Here is a 16,977-nt window from a genome sequence, read left to right as displayed (position 1 = left end):
CCTGCTCCTGTCAAGCCAGACAGATATTACAGGGTTCCTGAAACTCATAAACATCTCTTTAAGGCCCACTCTGTTGATCTAGAAACTATTTCTCAGGGGCCCAAAGGAGTGGCCACTTCCACGGCCAAAAATCCTTTGCCTGCAGACAGGAAATCTAGGTCCCTGGAGAGGTGGGGTAAAAAAGTTTATACCTCAACCACCCTTGCCATGAGGGCACTTAACTGTCTTTTTCATACGTTTCAGTATAAGGATTTCTTGATGGATGATTTGCAGAAAAAGTTAGCCTCTCCTGAGCCTTTAGATAGAAAGGCCTTGCAGGATTTGGTTCATAATACTCAGCAGGTTAGCATTCATTTTCTTCAGTGTGGTTATGATGCATTGGAAGCTTCATGTAGGGCAGCTATGACAGGGGCCGTCATACGTAGACATGCTTGGTTGAAAGAACAGGCATTGCCAGATCATGTTAAAGTAAAGCTCCTAGATGCACCTCTTGAAAGACACTGACAAGTTCCAAAGGGGAAAAAACAGGCGTGCTCGAGGTAGAGGGCGATACCGAGGCTCCTACAGGGGCCGCCAATGGCAACCCACTAATCAAAGAAGTGGCGCAGGGACTTCTACTGCCCCACAGGGACAATCACAATGACTTGACTTTGACACCGCCGACCAAGGCTCAAAGAGAAGCACCTTTAGGCGGAAAATTATCTTTATTTTCAAAAAATTGGCACGTTTTTACAAAGGACAAATGGATTTTGGACATAATAGACAAAGGTTACAAGTTCCACTTCCATACCTTACCAACAAGACAAGGCATGCCAAACCTGCCACAAAATCAAAGGGCAGAGGCACTCATACAAGTTACAAAGCTGCTACAAATCAAATCAATAGAAAAGGTTCCTCCTCAGGAACAAGGCCAGGGATTCTACTCAAGACTGTTCCTTGTTCCAAGAAAAGAAAAGCAATGGAGACCTATACTGGACTTGTCCGCTCTAATTGTGCCAAAATTCAAAATGCTGACGTTACAGCAACTTCTTCCCATGCTGGGCAAGGGGTCATGGCTGGTTACTCTGGACCTCAAGGAGGCATACCTGCATGTCCCAATCAGACACAGCTGCAGAAGATACCTCAGATTTCTTGCAGGGTCAGAGCATTATCAATTCTCAGCATTGCCTTTTGGCTTATCTACTGCGCCCAGAGTATTCACGAAATGCCTGGCATCAGTAATTGCACATTGCAGACTTCAGGGGATACAAATATACCCTTACCTGGACGACTGCCTTATACAAGCGGACAGCAAGCAAGCCTTGATAAGACACTTGGACTATGTCATTCACTTACTACAGGCTTTGGGATACACAGTCAACATTCAAAAATCAAGACTACTGCCATCCCAACAAATAATTTTTCTAGGAGCCAAACTGGACACAAACTCACAAATGGCTTTCCTCACAGAAGAAAAACAAGAACAATTACCAGATTACTTCAAAAGCCTAGCAAAGCACACCCGGATGACTGCAAGGAAAATCCTGCAGGCCCTGGGTTTCATGGCATCTTGCATTCTTCTGATCCCACTGGCAAGACTACACATGAGAAAACTACAATGGTACCTAAAAAGTTTATGGTCTCAACACAGCCACAACTTAGAAGCAATTATTCCACTCATTCCATGTCTACAAAAGGAATTTTTGTGGTGGGCACAAGCAAGCCAGCTAAACAAAGGCATGTCTTTCAACAAACCTCAAGCAAGCTAAACCATTACAACAGACGCCTCAGATCATGGATGGGGGGTGCACATGGAGGGCAGATGTATTCAAGGTCAATGGTCACCCAGGGAATTGCATCTGCACATCAATCAAAAAGAGATGTTGGCAGTGATTCATGCAATCGAGGCCTTCGGAAAATTTCTTCAGCAAGGTCATCTGCTAATAAAGACAGACAACACCACTGTTATGTGGTACATAAACAAACAGGGAGGCACCCATTCTTACTCCCTCTGCAGACTAACAATGACTCTTTGGGAAAATTCCCTGAAACTGAACATACAGTTGCAATCCCAGTTTGTTCCAGGCAAGGACAATGTTCTGGCGGACAGTCTAAGCAGAAACATTATGGACCCGCACGAATGGATGATGCATCCAGACATTTTTTCACAAATAACTCATGCATGGGGAAGGCCGGACATAGATCTCTTTGCCTCACACCTCAATCATCATCTGAAGAAGTTCTGCTCAAGGACACACCATCCTCAAGCCTGGAGAATGGATGCTCTCTCCTTCAGCTGGAATTCTCTAACAATCTATGCATTCCCACCTCTACCATTAATGACCAAGGTGTTACTGAAGATCAAAGCAGAACAACCGAAAGGCATTTTGATAGCTCCAGACTGGCCAAAACAGCACTGGTATCCATTACTAAGAAGCATAACTCGCACCAAGCCGTGGCCCCTGCCTCAATGGCCTCTGCTTATAACTCAGCACATTTACAGGACTGTTCATCCCAACCTGCAAACATTGCAACTGATAGCTTGGAGGGTTCCATGACTTCTCCCCATATCTTTCTCTCCAAAAAAGTTCAAGAGATCTTACTGGAAGCACGCAGACCTTCCACCAGAAAAACTTACTCAGCCAAATGAAAGAGATTCAACATCCGGAATGCCAACAAGGGTCAGGATGCATCAGTAATGAGCATCCCAGAGGTACTAGAATACTTGGCAGAAATGCTTCACAATGGCCTTTCATATTCTTCCATAAAAATACACGCTTAAGCAATTTCAGCAAAATACAATTGTGGTCCACCTGTGTTTTCACATCCTTTGCTAAGACAGTTTCTAAGAGGGATAAAGAATATCAAACCTCCAAGAAAACCACCAGTGCCTGCATGGGACCTCAACTTCGTCTTGGAAAAATTAACTCTTCCTCCTTTTGAGCCAGCAGCATCTTCAGAATTGAAATCTCTCTCCTGGAAAACAGTTTTCCTGTTGGCAATTACTTCAGCAAGAAGAGTCTCGGAGATACAGGCCCTCATGGCAGTACCTCCATTTCTCATTTTCCATCAGGACAGAGTCTCTTTAAGAACCAATCCTTCATTCATGCCAAAAGTGATATCCAGGGTTTCTCTAAATCAAGCAATTCACCTGCCTACTTTCTTTCCCAATCCTCAAAATAAAGAGAGAAGCTTCTGCACACTTTGGACATACACAGACAATTGCGCTACTACTTGGACAGAACAAAGGCCAACAGAAAGTCTGACCAACTATTTGTGGCTTACGCTGCTGGAGCCCAAGGAAAGGCAATTTCCAAACAAACAATTTCAAAATGGATTGGAAACTGCATCAGATTCTGCTATTCTTTCCATGGAAAAGGTGTGCCAGCCAATATCAGGCCACACTCCACCAGAGCTACAGCCACCTCCACAGCCTTTCTAAGAGGGGTGGCTACAAAGGACATTCTAGAAGCTGCTACATGGAGCTCCGTGCATACATTTTCCAAACATTACAACCTGCCTTTATATTCCAGATCCCGAGCAGGCTTTGCTTCTGTAGTCCTGCAGGACATTTTAGCTACACCATCCTTATCTTAGATCCTACCACCCCCAGCTTGGCTATGGTATTCAACCCATATGTCAGGACTGCAGTTGCATTCTTGAAGGACATAGTACAGTTTTGTACCTACCATTAATGTAGATGTCCGATAGATATGCAACTGCAGTCAGGTTTTCCCTCCCTCCTACCCCTCTGTAATTCTCTTTTTTGGGTCCACTCCCCCTTTTTCTAATTAGCTGGGGATATCTGTTATGGTGTATCTGTTTATTACTGTTGTGCATGTCTGGATTTTTTATCCATTCTCTAAATTTAGCCTTCCTTGGAGGGCACCTGGCATCTGGGGCAAGAAACACTGAAGAAGATGGTGTCTGCTGATGCTTTTATACCCCGGCCACTTTGACGTAGGGGAAGAGGCGACATCAGCCGACGCCGGACCCAGACTTTGGAATCCGGCCGACTGAAGGGCTGCCTGAGGCAGGACAACCCATATGTCAGGACTGCAGTTGCATATCTATCGGACATCTACATTTATGGTAGGTACAAAACTGTACTTTGCCCCTAGGGGGCCATATATATTGAGTAAAATTGGGTTATATTGGCTAGGCTTGTAAGGGCCATTAAGCTGTTGGCCTAGTAATCTCCTGTGAACCTATGAGCAGGAGAAGATTTACAAAATATTAAATCTGTGGGAAACATATGAAGAGAAAGCAAACATGGTATTAAGTATGGAAGATTAGGAAGTGAATGTGAAGCTAAGGATTTGAGCATGACTGAAAAAAATTAGTGATTACTTCTGAAGCAGTAGGTGAGAAAAGTTGGGAAATAGGAGGACGAAAATACCATGTTGGTAGTAGGTCATTTGGTAGATGTCTGAATGATGCATGCTTCTGACACTGGCAGAATATTGTGTTACTTTTATTTCTGATTTCTAGCAAATGTTATACATGTAAATAACTGTCACTTGCTGATATTTTGCTTTCTTATTTCTTCACAGACTTCACAAAACTGCACAGAAAAGGGCACAGGTGACTTACAGAACAGTGCCACAAGGGTAAAACTTGAACAGTTAAAGAGTAAAGCAAAAAAGTCCTTAGCAGAATCTCTTGAAAATATTTTATCTCGGGTAAGCATTTGGTAGATTTTATTCTTAAAGCAGTCCTTCACCTAGTACTATTCTTTTTTATGGTGGCTTTTATAGTATGGAATGCAGAGGATTATGACTGGGTCACAAATCATAACCTTCTTATTATGTGTTTGAGACAAAATTCTAAGAAATTCCCCTTGAGAGCGAATTCCAGAGGTGAAGCTTGCCATCCACGTCAAAACCATAATGTTGGTTACGATCAGTGACAGACATGATAATAATTCTTTATAGCACAAGGAACTTTATCTCCTCCAGGTACTACTACTTATAGTTGTTGTTTGTCTTTTCGGCTTTTCCCGGTAAGGGGTCGCCACAGCTAATGATTGGCAGTAATACAAAAAATAAAACCAAAAAGGCAAAGTCTTTTGATGGCTTTGCCTCTCAGCTGTCCAGTTTTTCACAGAACTACATATTTTTAGTCTGTTCCTCATAAATATGTGTTTTTTTGACAGATCACCAAGAACCGAAGTCACTGCATAATGACATATATGTGAGTTTCAGAGTTGATATTCTTCAGAAAATGCAGGCGAGCACACATCCTGTTATTCCAGCTAGTTTGTATGTTAATTGGAGGAAGGAGGACACCTTATTCCTGCAAACAGCATGCAGAAACAAATCTTTTGTTCTCTGCTGTCATTTGTTGGTCAGTACAGGCAAATATGACTGCCTAGTGTGAGACCTGACCTTAACAACTTAAACAGGGGTTTGTAATGTGTTACGATCGGTCTTGTTCTAGTTTAGCTTTTAACTCATTTGTTCTTTCCCAAATATTGGAGTGTAATCACTGCACTGCATGTACTACAGAGATATCATAGAGTAAGATTACTGTCAAGACCTTTAGCTGAGTTTCAGAGCTATTGATTTATCTGACATTTTTTTTCTTATTTATTTTTATTTAGTGAGCTTGGCATGGTCTACTTACAAGGGAGACCTGACGTTGTTTTATACTGTACAGTGGTAGTTTCACCAAAGCACTGTGGAAATTTGCCCACTTTGTTGTAGAGTGGACTGATTCCTGCAGTGAAGAGTGAACAGTAGTATGGAGGTTGAGAAGGTCAATGTTTTATTTGAAAGTTTTTTGTTTTTTTTTAAGGTGGAGGATTGCAAGTTGCTTAATTGCAGATTATCAGGTGATTGTAGGAGATAACTTTATGGTCTAATTATTTGGACTTAGTTTCAGAACAAAGAAGTGGCAGCCAAAGCAGTTACATAGAAGGGGAGCTAACAGTGACTGAAGGAATAAGAATAGCAGTCTATTTCTGCCGTCCCTTCATGTTTACTTCTGTCTAGGCTGGTACCTAGAAATGCAGATTTACCTCATGGGCACTTTACTGTTGGGTGGCCAACTTTGCAACACAGATAAATGAAGATCTCAGTGTAGTTTTACAAACCTGCAACTTTCATGCAGAAACAGAACAGAAAAGACCAGGTTGGAAAAGTAAAAATATTAACTGAGGCATAGTATTTTGCGAAATTGTATGCTTACTGTGATAAGCTAAACTGCACTAGAACATGGAATAAAAATAAAAAAAATGTATATTGTCAAATGTACCTTGTTTGAGCTGAGCAGTTGTAACTGACTGCATATAAATTGTCAACTGTTCTTCACTTTACTGGCTTGTGTATATTGTTTGGATGTCATCCTTTGAAGGCCAAGAAAAAATTCCTCTTCCTTCAGACAACACATCTTATATTTAGTTTCTGTCATCTAATCTCCTTCCACTGGTCTGAGACACATAATACACCCCCATTCACTATCAGCAGGTGCATATTTACAAGTTTTATAACTTTTAAGTAAAATGCGTTCTTCTAATATTCTTCACATCGATTGAAACTAAGGATCTGGTTAGCTGATGATTCTTGCAGATTATATCCTATACCCTGTTGGTTGGTACTTGTGTCATTATTTTTGTATTAAAATATTCAGAATGATTTTGTTTTGGCTAGTACTCATGTGCACTCTTAATTCCATGTTAACCGGTAGTAATCATAATATATTATTACATTTAAAGATTTCTTGGTATTGTCAGAAAATTCACTTTTATACTCATAGCCTCATATATAGAAAACGTATACAGAGGTTTAGTTGCTGCCCTTGTAAATGCATTGATCATTTTCAACCGCTACCACTTTAAATATATTTCTGTGCAAGTTATGTACAACTCCGTGTTGCAGGCATTAGGTTAAACATTCTAGCTTTAGTTAGTCATAACGTTTCCGAGTGTTGCTGTGAAAAATATGCACCCGGCTACAGTGGATATAAAAAGTGTACACACCCCTGTTAAAATGCCAGGTTTTTGTGATATAAAAAAATGAGACCATAATAAATAATTTCAAAACTTTTCCCGCTTTAATGTGACCTATAACCTGTACAATTCAATTGAAAAACAAACAAATCTGTTTGGAGAAAAAATATAAAAAATAAAAAACGTACAATAAGCTGGTTGCATAAGTGTGCACACCCTTAAAGTAATACTTCAGGTCACCCCACAGATTTTCTATTGGATTTAGGTCTGGGCTCTGGCAGGGCCATTCCAAAACTTTAATTTCCTTCTGGTGAAGACATTCTTTTGTTGATTTGGATGTATGCTCGGGGTCCTTGTCGTGCTGAAAAATGAAATTCCTCTTCATCTTCAGCTTTCTAGCAGACGCCTGAAGGTTTTGGGCCAAAAGTGACTGGTATTTGGAACTGTTCATAATTCCGTCCACCTTGACTAAAGCCCCAGTTCCAGCTGAAGAAAAACAACCCCAAAACATGATACTGCCACCACCTTACTTCACCGTGGGGAAGGTGTTCTTTTGGTGATGCGAAGTGTTGTTTCTGCGCCAAACGTATCTTTTGGAATTGTGGCCAAAAAGTTCACCCTTTGTCTCATCAGACCATAATACATTTTCCCACATGCTTTTGGGAGACTTGATGTATTGTTTGCAAATTTTAGCCGGGCCTGGATGTTTTTCTGTGTAAGAAAAAGCTTCCATCTTTTAACCATACCCCATAGTCCAGACATATGGAAAACACAGGAGATTGTTGTCACATGTAAAATACAACCAGTACTTGCCAGAAATTCCTGCAGCTCCTGCAGTGTTGCTGTAGGTCTCTTGGCAGCCTAACTGACCAGTTTTCATCTTGTCTTTCCATCAGTTTTGGAGGAACGTCCAGTTTTTTGTAACCTCACTGTTGTCCCATATTTTCTCCACTCTTTGATGACTGTCTTCACTGTGTTTCATGGTATATTCAGTGCTATGGATATTTTATTGTACTCTTTTCCTGACTGATACCTTTCAACAATGAGATCCCTTTGATGCTTTGTAAGCTGTCTGCAAATCATGGCTTTTGCTGTAGCACGCAACTGAGTAAATATCAGGAAAATCCTACTAGGACAAATGAACTTTATTTGAGGTTAATCAGAGTCTCTTTATTTGATGGCAGGTGTGTAACTAAGAAGACTGAATGTTGTAATTAAATCAAAAGGTACTTCAACAAAGTATTAGTTTAAGGGTGTGCACACTTATACAACCAGCTTATTGTATGTTTTTTATTTTTTATATTTTTTTCCCCAAACAGATTTGTTTGTTTTTCAATTGTATTGTATGGGTTATAGGTCACATTAAAGGTGGGAAAAGTTTTGAAATGATTTATTGTGGTCTCATTTTTGTATATCACAAAGAACATTTTAACATGGGGTGTGTACACTTTTTATATCCACTGAATATGCAAGTAATATGGCCGCCTAGATCAGTGGGTAGATTTTTCCTGTTTCTGCTAGATGAGCATTAGTGCTGTTGGTCTAACAGTTATCTGGGGATTTTGTAAGCATTACTTTTTCTGCCTTTCATTATTCGTACTGACTTACAGATTTTAATGCAGTCTTACCCTAAAAGTCATCAGCCAGCATGTTGTAATTTAACTCTAGGTTTCCCATTCAGGCATTGTCCTACTTTTGTGAATTCGTTATCATGGTCACTGATTTTTTTTCCCCCCATTTTTTTCAAAAAATCTTGTAAAATTCTAAAAGTAGTAGTGAGTATTGGTAAAAACAAGTGACTTCATAGAATTTGGCATTTTGGGCTAGGTTACTCATTCAACAAAACTTGAATTACTTCTGTTGGTTTCCTTTATTCTGTGCTGTGTATTTAAAGCCTGCTTTGAATCTGTTTATATGCAGCACACAAAAATCTGTTTTTCAACCACAAATATTATAATTATACAGTGATAGCTGATTATTATTTTAAAAATGGTAAACCAGTAGCAATGTCTCCAATGAATACTTTGTTGCAAACCAAATGCAATCTGCATTTCTGTTACCATGCTGTGCACAGCATATACAAGCGTTATGCATGATCGTGTGTGTCACAGTTCTGTGGCTAGAGTATGTAAGTTGGAGAAACCCATTACAGTTTATCGTTTTGTATGTATGCCAAGTTGTTTACTGCAGTTTTAAACTGAGTCAGAGATGCACAATATGTGCTGCTGCCTGATCCACTATTTTTGATATATGAATATGCATTTGTTTTCCTCCAAAGACTTTTCTGTTAATAAACACTTCAAACAGAAAGAAGACTGTTTAAATCAACAGTTAAGGGCTAGCACCAGCTACCACTAAAATGTAGCTATTAACTGTTATTCCATAATCGGTGTATTTATTGATTCACTTATACCCAATAGTTATGTAGAAATTAATATTTATTACATAAACAGATTAACATGAAAATAAGCAGAATTGGTATACTGTTTCCTTGATGAGGATTTTTTCTTTTTTGCCCAGTCATTATTTTTTCAGTTGTAACAAATTAATAAATGTTTTACTATTTAAAACAAGTAACTCTAGAAGATTGTCATGTTTTACTGTTACAATGTGAACTCAGACCAATTTTATTATTTATTCTACTGAGAAGCAAAATGCAAAAGCTTATATTAACTACCTGCTAAGTGCTGTAATGGTTGCATCTCACATCTCTGTCTTAACTGCTTTCATAACTAGAAACATCTACAATGACAAAAGAGCTTCACAGCATGTATAATTTACTGGTATTTTGTAATATGGAAGACCTTCATCCTAAACTGTGTACATTTTGTTGTCTACTTAGTAAGCTATGGTGTGACTGCACTACAGGGGGATACTTAAAATCAGTTGATTTGGACATGTCGAATGATTTGACTGTCATACTGGTTACTAAGGACATAGCTAATATTGTTACTGGCAAGGAGATGCATGGAGAGATGCAATGAGGACTTTTCTGGACTGTCTGTTTAAGCATACGTTAAGTGAAAGACTTGAGCAGTCAGATTTGATGAAGTTATTCCTTGTCAAGCAGCTGCTGATTTTACATATCAGAAGTTCAGATCTGGAGGTTTTTTCTTGGACTTAGAAGAAATTTCTAAGGCATATGACTCCTAGTTTCATAGGATTATACTAGGCTAATGACCACTAGAGTCTTTTTAAGACTAGCCATGCTACCCAATGAAGGTCCCCCCCCCCCCGAGTACCATGGACGCCTATATGGTGGAGTATGCTAGTAAGGAGATAGATAAGGGTTATCGGGGGATATGTTATTTGAGGCTTAATTTACTTACTGTTGACCTCTGTCCATCAGAGACATGGGGACTAGACCATGGGTGAATTTGCGATTTCCCATCCAGTGATCAAGGTTTTGTTTGAATAGGGGCAGGGATGAACTTTGGTTCATGTGGATGGGAGCTTTTCCATAGTGTGAGAATCCTTTGAGATGCATATCGGTCTCTCCAGCATGTTCTATTCATATCACCGGCAAATTTCAGGTCCTTGGATCTCTGCCCCTGGTGCTGTTTGTTTTGCAGATTTGCAAGACTTTCATCAGTGCTGGATCTGAGGAAGTCTTATATGCCAGGCAGAGATTCCCTCTCATTAACCTGTAGGAAACTGAATAGAGAGACAGGGATTAAGGCAATCTGTGTAGGACAGAGTATTCATACCATGGATTCTCCTGGTGAGGAACTTTTGAGGGCGTTCCAAGTCTTGCAAGTGTCTGTTAAGTTAAATGCCAAAGGGGGCATTGTACTCAGTGATGAGTCTGATTAAGGCAGAGTAGAATGGTAGTATAACTTTTTTGGACCTGGATGCCATACCCTTGCTCTAGAGTTGGATGATGTAATTAAAAACTCACTTGTGTGATTTATTGAAGGGATACGGCTTTATTGTTGGATTCAGGGATTAGATAGAGAAGATATATGCTGTTTAAGAGAATTAATTTATACAGAAAAGAGTCAAAATGGGTAAGGGAGTAAAGCAAAACTATTGTGTAAACCACTTTTTATTTGGGGTTTTTGGTATTACAGAAGGTAAAAAGTTTGTACCTCTGCAATGGTCTGGATATGGATAGAAATGAGTTTCCAATTGTTTTAATGCACAGGTTAAATTATTGTGTCTGAAGTCTGAAACTAAAGTGATTCATGTTATGAAAGTTGAAGATGTAAGTCAGGAGAGGTTTGGCTTACAGGTGAATAATGAAGAGTATAAGGAAATTGGAAGTGGGAGAGTTACAGCTGTGAATTATTTTTTCTAAACATCATATTAATGTTTTATGAGTATATTTTTAGAACCACTGATATTCATTTTAAGGGATGGAACACTGAGCTAGAAAATGTGGACAATTGCCTCATTAAAGAAGCAGTACAGTAGATTTAAAAAGATGTATATATATAAAAGTGTGAAATTAGGTGTGGGGGCCTGCTGCACAAAGTGTGTTTTAAACTAAAACAGTTAAAGATCAAGTAGTTCTGATTTCCTAACACTTCCCCAAGCCCAGAGCCCCAATGATCCCATGATCCTTTCCCAAAGTTCAGCTCCACTAAAGTTGAACTCACTGATCACTTTCATTTCTTTTTTTGTTTAACAGGAAATCACTGATAGTCATACTTCTCGTCCTCTTAAATCAGGAAATTTGGACAAAGCCACAAATAATGGGGACACAAAGGCCCAGAAATTGGGACACTTTTTAAATATTGCTATTACAAACTTAGAAAGTTGATAGACTAACGTTTGCATTAGCATGAATTTTCTGAAGGATACGAAGTTTGAAACTCGAATGTCTGCCACTATTTTCTGACTTCAGTCCTCGATTTGCCAAAAAAGCACAATTTTATGAGAAACAGTTCAAAAATATGAAGCAAAAATCTTGACAGTTGAGAGGTATGCTGATAGTGCAGTTTCGAAGGCTGTGCCTGGAATTTCCCCCCTCGTTATGTTTGTACAACCATGGAGTTGATATGTTTAAGCCTGAGGCTTGCCTCTCACATGAAGGGTAAGGGGATTACTGCCCTGTAGAAAACACTTTGTTTTGAGTTTGTATAACAAGTTGAATCCTGAGGAGTTTAACTTAGTGAGTTGAGACCTTATGGATTAGTAGGTGAAGCAACTTGGTCAAATCTTGTTTTTTGAGGAATTGGTTGAAACAAATAAAATGAAGGAAGGGTATATATGAGAGGATATTAATTAAAGTTAGAAGATGGTGCATCCAGTTACGTTTTTACTAATGTGTTTATTTTTCATTTATACAGAGCTTATTAACTGACCAAGCTTGAAAATGAGCACTTGGATAAATATTGGCTTGGGAAAATATTTAGAAAATATAGTTGGAAATGATTAAAAATAAAAGTAAAATGTATTTCAAAGTCAGATAATTTTTAGGCACAAAAGTTTACAAAAATCGACATTCTTATATGTAGATCATGCATGTTTTTTTTACTTAAGAGTGGAATAGTCTGGGGAGATATTTCATAAATGCATTTAAATTGTTAGAGACTAGAGAAGTTATTTGTTTTTTTTTTCTAGACACTAATATAGAAAAGATTACCATAGAAAGGACAAATGTTATATAGAGACAAATTAGAAAGGTTGTATAGTGGAGGAAATATGAGACTGGGTTTTCAGTGTATGATATTATGTAATTTTTGGAAGAAGTAAGAAAGAAAAAAAAAATGTGTGAGAGTATGAGTGAGCTTTGAAGGTGTGATGAGAAAGGTCCATGTAGATCAGTGCTTTATCCCTGTTAACAGATATAAATCAATAAAATAAATTATGAATATTGTAGTAACCCGTTATATTTTTGTATTATTTTGATATATGTATTATGGATTGCTTGGTTGGAGATTTCTAATAATGTACTGTACAGTACTGCACAGTATAGACTCATATATTGTTGAAACATTTGAAAAAAATCATGTAGATGTTCATCGTGTTACCCTGCTGCAGTCATCACACTTGGGTTATCCTGTCGTCAGGCGGTCCCGCAGTCGGCCGGAATTCCAAAGTCTTGGTCCGGCGTCGGTTGCTGTCGCCTCTTCCCTGACGTCAGTGTGCCAGGGGTATATATAATGCAACCGACGCCATTTTCTTCAGTCTTTCTTGCCGCGCGGTGCCCGAAGCAGAAGCAGTTCGCAAGTGCCGGTCGGCCGACTCCTGAGATTTTCGAATTCGAATTTCAGACCGAAGTCTTCTATAAAGCTAAGTACCCCGTTGGGGAAACTTTTCTTGCCTCAGACCGATGTCAGAAAAAGTTAACAATTGTATTTCTTGTGGGAAGCAAATACCTCAAGGATTTTCATTCTTATTGCATACCTTGCCTAGGCTCAGACCACGACGTCACTTCTTGTCGGTTTTGTGCTAGGTTTAATAAGCGTACTATTAAAAGACGCTTTGATTTCGCACGACACTACTTCAGTAGGAAATTTAACTACTCCATGCCGTCGGAGCAACAGACTACCGGCGTGCACAAAAAATGCAGGGATAAGGACAGACAGCCCAGGCCTAAGCCAGATTCCGAGGCCTCGGCCGATCCGGTCTCCGGTTCTTCGGTCCTCAGTGAGGCTCCGACGCAGCCCATGACTACCACAGATCTGGAACCCGAGACCGCTACAGAAATTTTGACGGAATGTACCAGGCCGACGCAGCCTTTTACTTCAGGCCCTTCCGACGACTTTGCTACAAAAGACGTCGGTACTACAGAAACGCCATCGGTTTCTGAAGGCGTTTTCAGACCGACGACCCTCACCATTAAAACTTTTTCTAAGTCAAAGACTCCTTCTAAATCTAAAAGGACTGCACTTCAGTCTCCTGTTCAAGGCCCCATGCCTAAGAAACAGATGCTCAAAATGGCTGAAGATTTGATTTCTTTAATCAGGGGTTCCCAGCCCCCTCCTGACAAAAGGCCTAGACAAGAGGAAGATTATGCATCCTCTGAGCAAATGTTCATTTCTTCAGACTCCTCTGAGGACCAAGACTACTCCTTCTCTCCTTATGAAGATTCTGATGCTGAGGACTCTCTTCCCTCAGCTTCTCCTCCTGAAGACTACTCCTTTGGGGAAACTTTACACACTATGAGGGAACATTTTCACTGGGAAGGTCAGGACTACTCTGATTCAAAGAAAAGGCTCAGAGAGTTTCTTTACTCCCCAACACAGACCACTTGCCATTCCACCAGTTTTGGACATTGTGGATGATGTCTATTTAGAATCCAGTTTCAACCCAGACTCTCTACCTCCTAAGCCTGACAGATACTATAGAGTGCCTGATTCCCACAAATTTCTTTACAAAAGCCCTGTAGCTGACCCAGAGACTATCTCACAGGGTCCCAAGAGGGCTAAGGCTTCTATGGCTTAAAACCCAGTACCTTCTGAGAGGGATTCCAGAGCACTAGACAGGTGGGGGAAAAAGGTTTACACCTCAGCCACACTAGCTATGAGGGCACTGAATTGTCAATTTCACATGCTTAAGTATCAGAAATTTCTAATCTCTCAGTTAAAGCAAAGAATAACCTCTCTCCCTCAACAATCTGAATTGAAAGAAGTACAGGATCTGTTGCACGCCACTGAGCAGGTGGGCAAACATACCTTACAATGTGGGTTTGATTCTTTGGAGGCCTCCTGCAGAGCAGCTGTCATTGGGTCTGTTATACGTAGGCATGCTTGGTTAAAGGAACAAACTCTGCCTGATCATGTTAAAGCAAAACTACTAGATGCTCCCTTACAGCAGGATGTTCTTTTTGGAGTTAAGGCAGAAGAAGTTTTAAAGAAAATGGAAGATAAGGCAAAATCTATGCAGACAGTCAAAGATTTCCTACAAGTACAACCCCCTCGCTTCAGCAGAAACTGGCCAACAAAAAATTGGTCCTTTCCAGCCACTGACAGACCACAGAGGGCTAAATACAGATGCCCAAGAGGCAGAGGACAACCACAAGCCCAGTATAAACCTCGCCAATGGGGCTCTACAACACAGAAAGGAGGAGAAGACAGGTCTCAAACCACCAGAAGGCAAACTCAATGACTTGCACCTCATCTGGCCAAACAATACTCTCTTGGCAGCCCCCTTGGGGGGAAAGCTCGCACTTTTTGCAGACAACTAGCACATTGTCACAAAGGACAAATGGGTCCTAGACATAATTTTACGAGGATACAGATTCCATTTTCACACCTTGCCAATGAAAAGAGGAATGCCAAACCTGCCACAAAATCAATGGGCAGAGGCACAAAAGCAAATTACAGCTCTCATAGACATGAGAGCCATTCAACTGGTACCTACTCGAGAGCAAGGCCAAGGATTTTATTCAAGACTCTTTCTAGTGCCCAGAAAGGACAATGCCTGGAGACCAATTCTGGACCTTTCAATTCTAAACACTTACTTACAAGTACCCAAATTCAAGATGCTAACACTACAGCAGCTACTTCCCACGTTGGGCAAGCAAGCATGGCTAGTAACGTTGGACCTCAAGGAGGCATACCTGCATGTCCCTATCAGACAAAGTTGCAGAAGATACCTCCATTTCATTGCAGATTCAACCCATTACCAATTCTCTGCACTGCCCTTTGGCTTATCTACTGCTCCCAGAGTTTTCACAAAATGCCTGGCACCAGTAATTGCATACTGCAGACAAAGAGGAATTCAAATATATCCATACCTGGACGACTGCCTCATCCAAGCAGAAAGCAAAGACATTCTCTTACATCATCTGACCTTTGTAAAGCATCTGCTAAACTGCCTGGGGTACACAGTAAACGAAAAGAAGTAAAAACTAGTACCCTCACAAAAAATGACATTCCTGGGTGCCAGCTTGAATACAATGACCCAGAAGGCTTATCTTACGCCAGACAAGCAACTACAACTGACTCAGTATTTCAAGACAATGGCAACAAAGACCCAATTAACTGCAAGAAAAATTCTGCAGGCTTTGGGCTTCATGGCATCTTGCATACTAATAATACCATTTTCAAAGCTGCATATGAGGAAATTACAGTGGTACCTGAAAAGCGTATGGTCTCAACACAGCCACAGCTTGGACACAATGATATCTCTCATTCCCTGCCTACAACAGGAATTTCTATGGTGGTCACAGGCACGTCACCTCAACAAGGGTCAGCCTTTCACCTTGCCCCCAGCCAGGCAAACTATCACAACAGATGCTTCAGACTATGCCTGGGAGGCACACATGGCAGGACAATGCATTCAAGGCCTATGGACTGCAGATCAAAGAAATCTGCACATAAATCAAAAAGAGATGCTAGCTGTACAGAAAGCTCTGACAGCCTTCAAGGATCTATTACATCCAGGACAACACCACAGTAATGTGGTGCATAAACAAACAAGGGGGTACACATTCTTACCCTCTATGCAGGCAAGCAATGACCTTATGGAACACAGCTCTGGCCTACCAAGTCCAGCTACAAGCTCAATTCCTGCTAGGACAGAAGAACACATTGGCAGACGACCTCAGCAGAACATCAAGGATCCCCATGAGTGGAAACTAGATCCCCAAATATTTGCAATGATAACTCAAAAATGGGGCCTTCCAGACATAGACCTGTTTGCCAGTCCTCAAAACTATCAGCTGACAAAATTTTGTACAAGGACATTTCACCATCAAGCTTGGAAAGTGGACTCTCTCTCTTTCAGTTGGAAAAATCTGACAGTATATACCTTCCCTCCATTGCCTCTCCTCACAAAGGTTCTTTTGAAAGTCAAAAAGGAGAGACCACGACTGATTCCCATAGCCCCAGACTGGCCACGCCAGCACTGGTATCTGCTATTGAAAAATATGGCCCACAGCCCACCATGGATATTGCCTCAAATCCCCCATTTGCTCACACAACAAAACAATCAGATTCTTCACAGCCAGCTCAAAACTTTAAATCTGGCTGCATGGCAAATCATCTAAACATCCAACCAGCACCTCTTTCACAAGCAGTTCTGGATGTTATTCTGGAAGCCAGGAGGCCAAGCACCAGGAAGGCTTATTTGGACAAATGGAAAAGGTTTTGTGCCTG

At 40.4% G+C, this 16,977-nt stretch overlaps 1 protein-coding gene across 1 annotated transcript in view; it reads left to right on the top strand.

Annotated features, from left to right (window-relative positions):
- The window catches only part of TBC1D1 (TBC1 domain family member 1), a 2,608,647-nt gene that overhangs the window by 1,176,495 nt on the left and 1,415,175 nt on the right, over positions 1-16,977 (top strand). The window contains exon 8 of the mRNA XM_044062143.1: positions 4,533-4,661. Coding sequence (XP_043918078.1) covers positions 4,533-4,661 — 129 coding nt within the window. The remainder of the gene's footprint in view (positions 1-4,532; positions 4,662-16,977) is intronic.

This window comes from Protopterus annectens, chromosome 2.part1, assembly GCF_019279795.1.
Source record: "Protopterus annectens isolate FY-2018-M chromosome 2.part1, PAN1.0, whole genome shotgun sequence".
NCBI classification, from domain to species: Eukaryota; Metazoa; Chordata; order Ceratodontiformes; family Protopteridae; genus Protopterus; species Protopterus annectens.
Note: the sequence above shows the minus strand (reverse complement) of the source record. Positions and strands in the feature narration are given on the sequence as shown.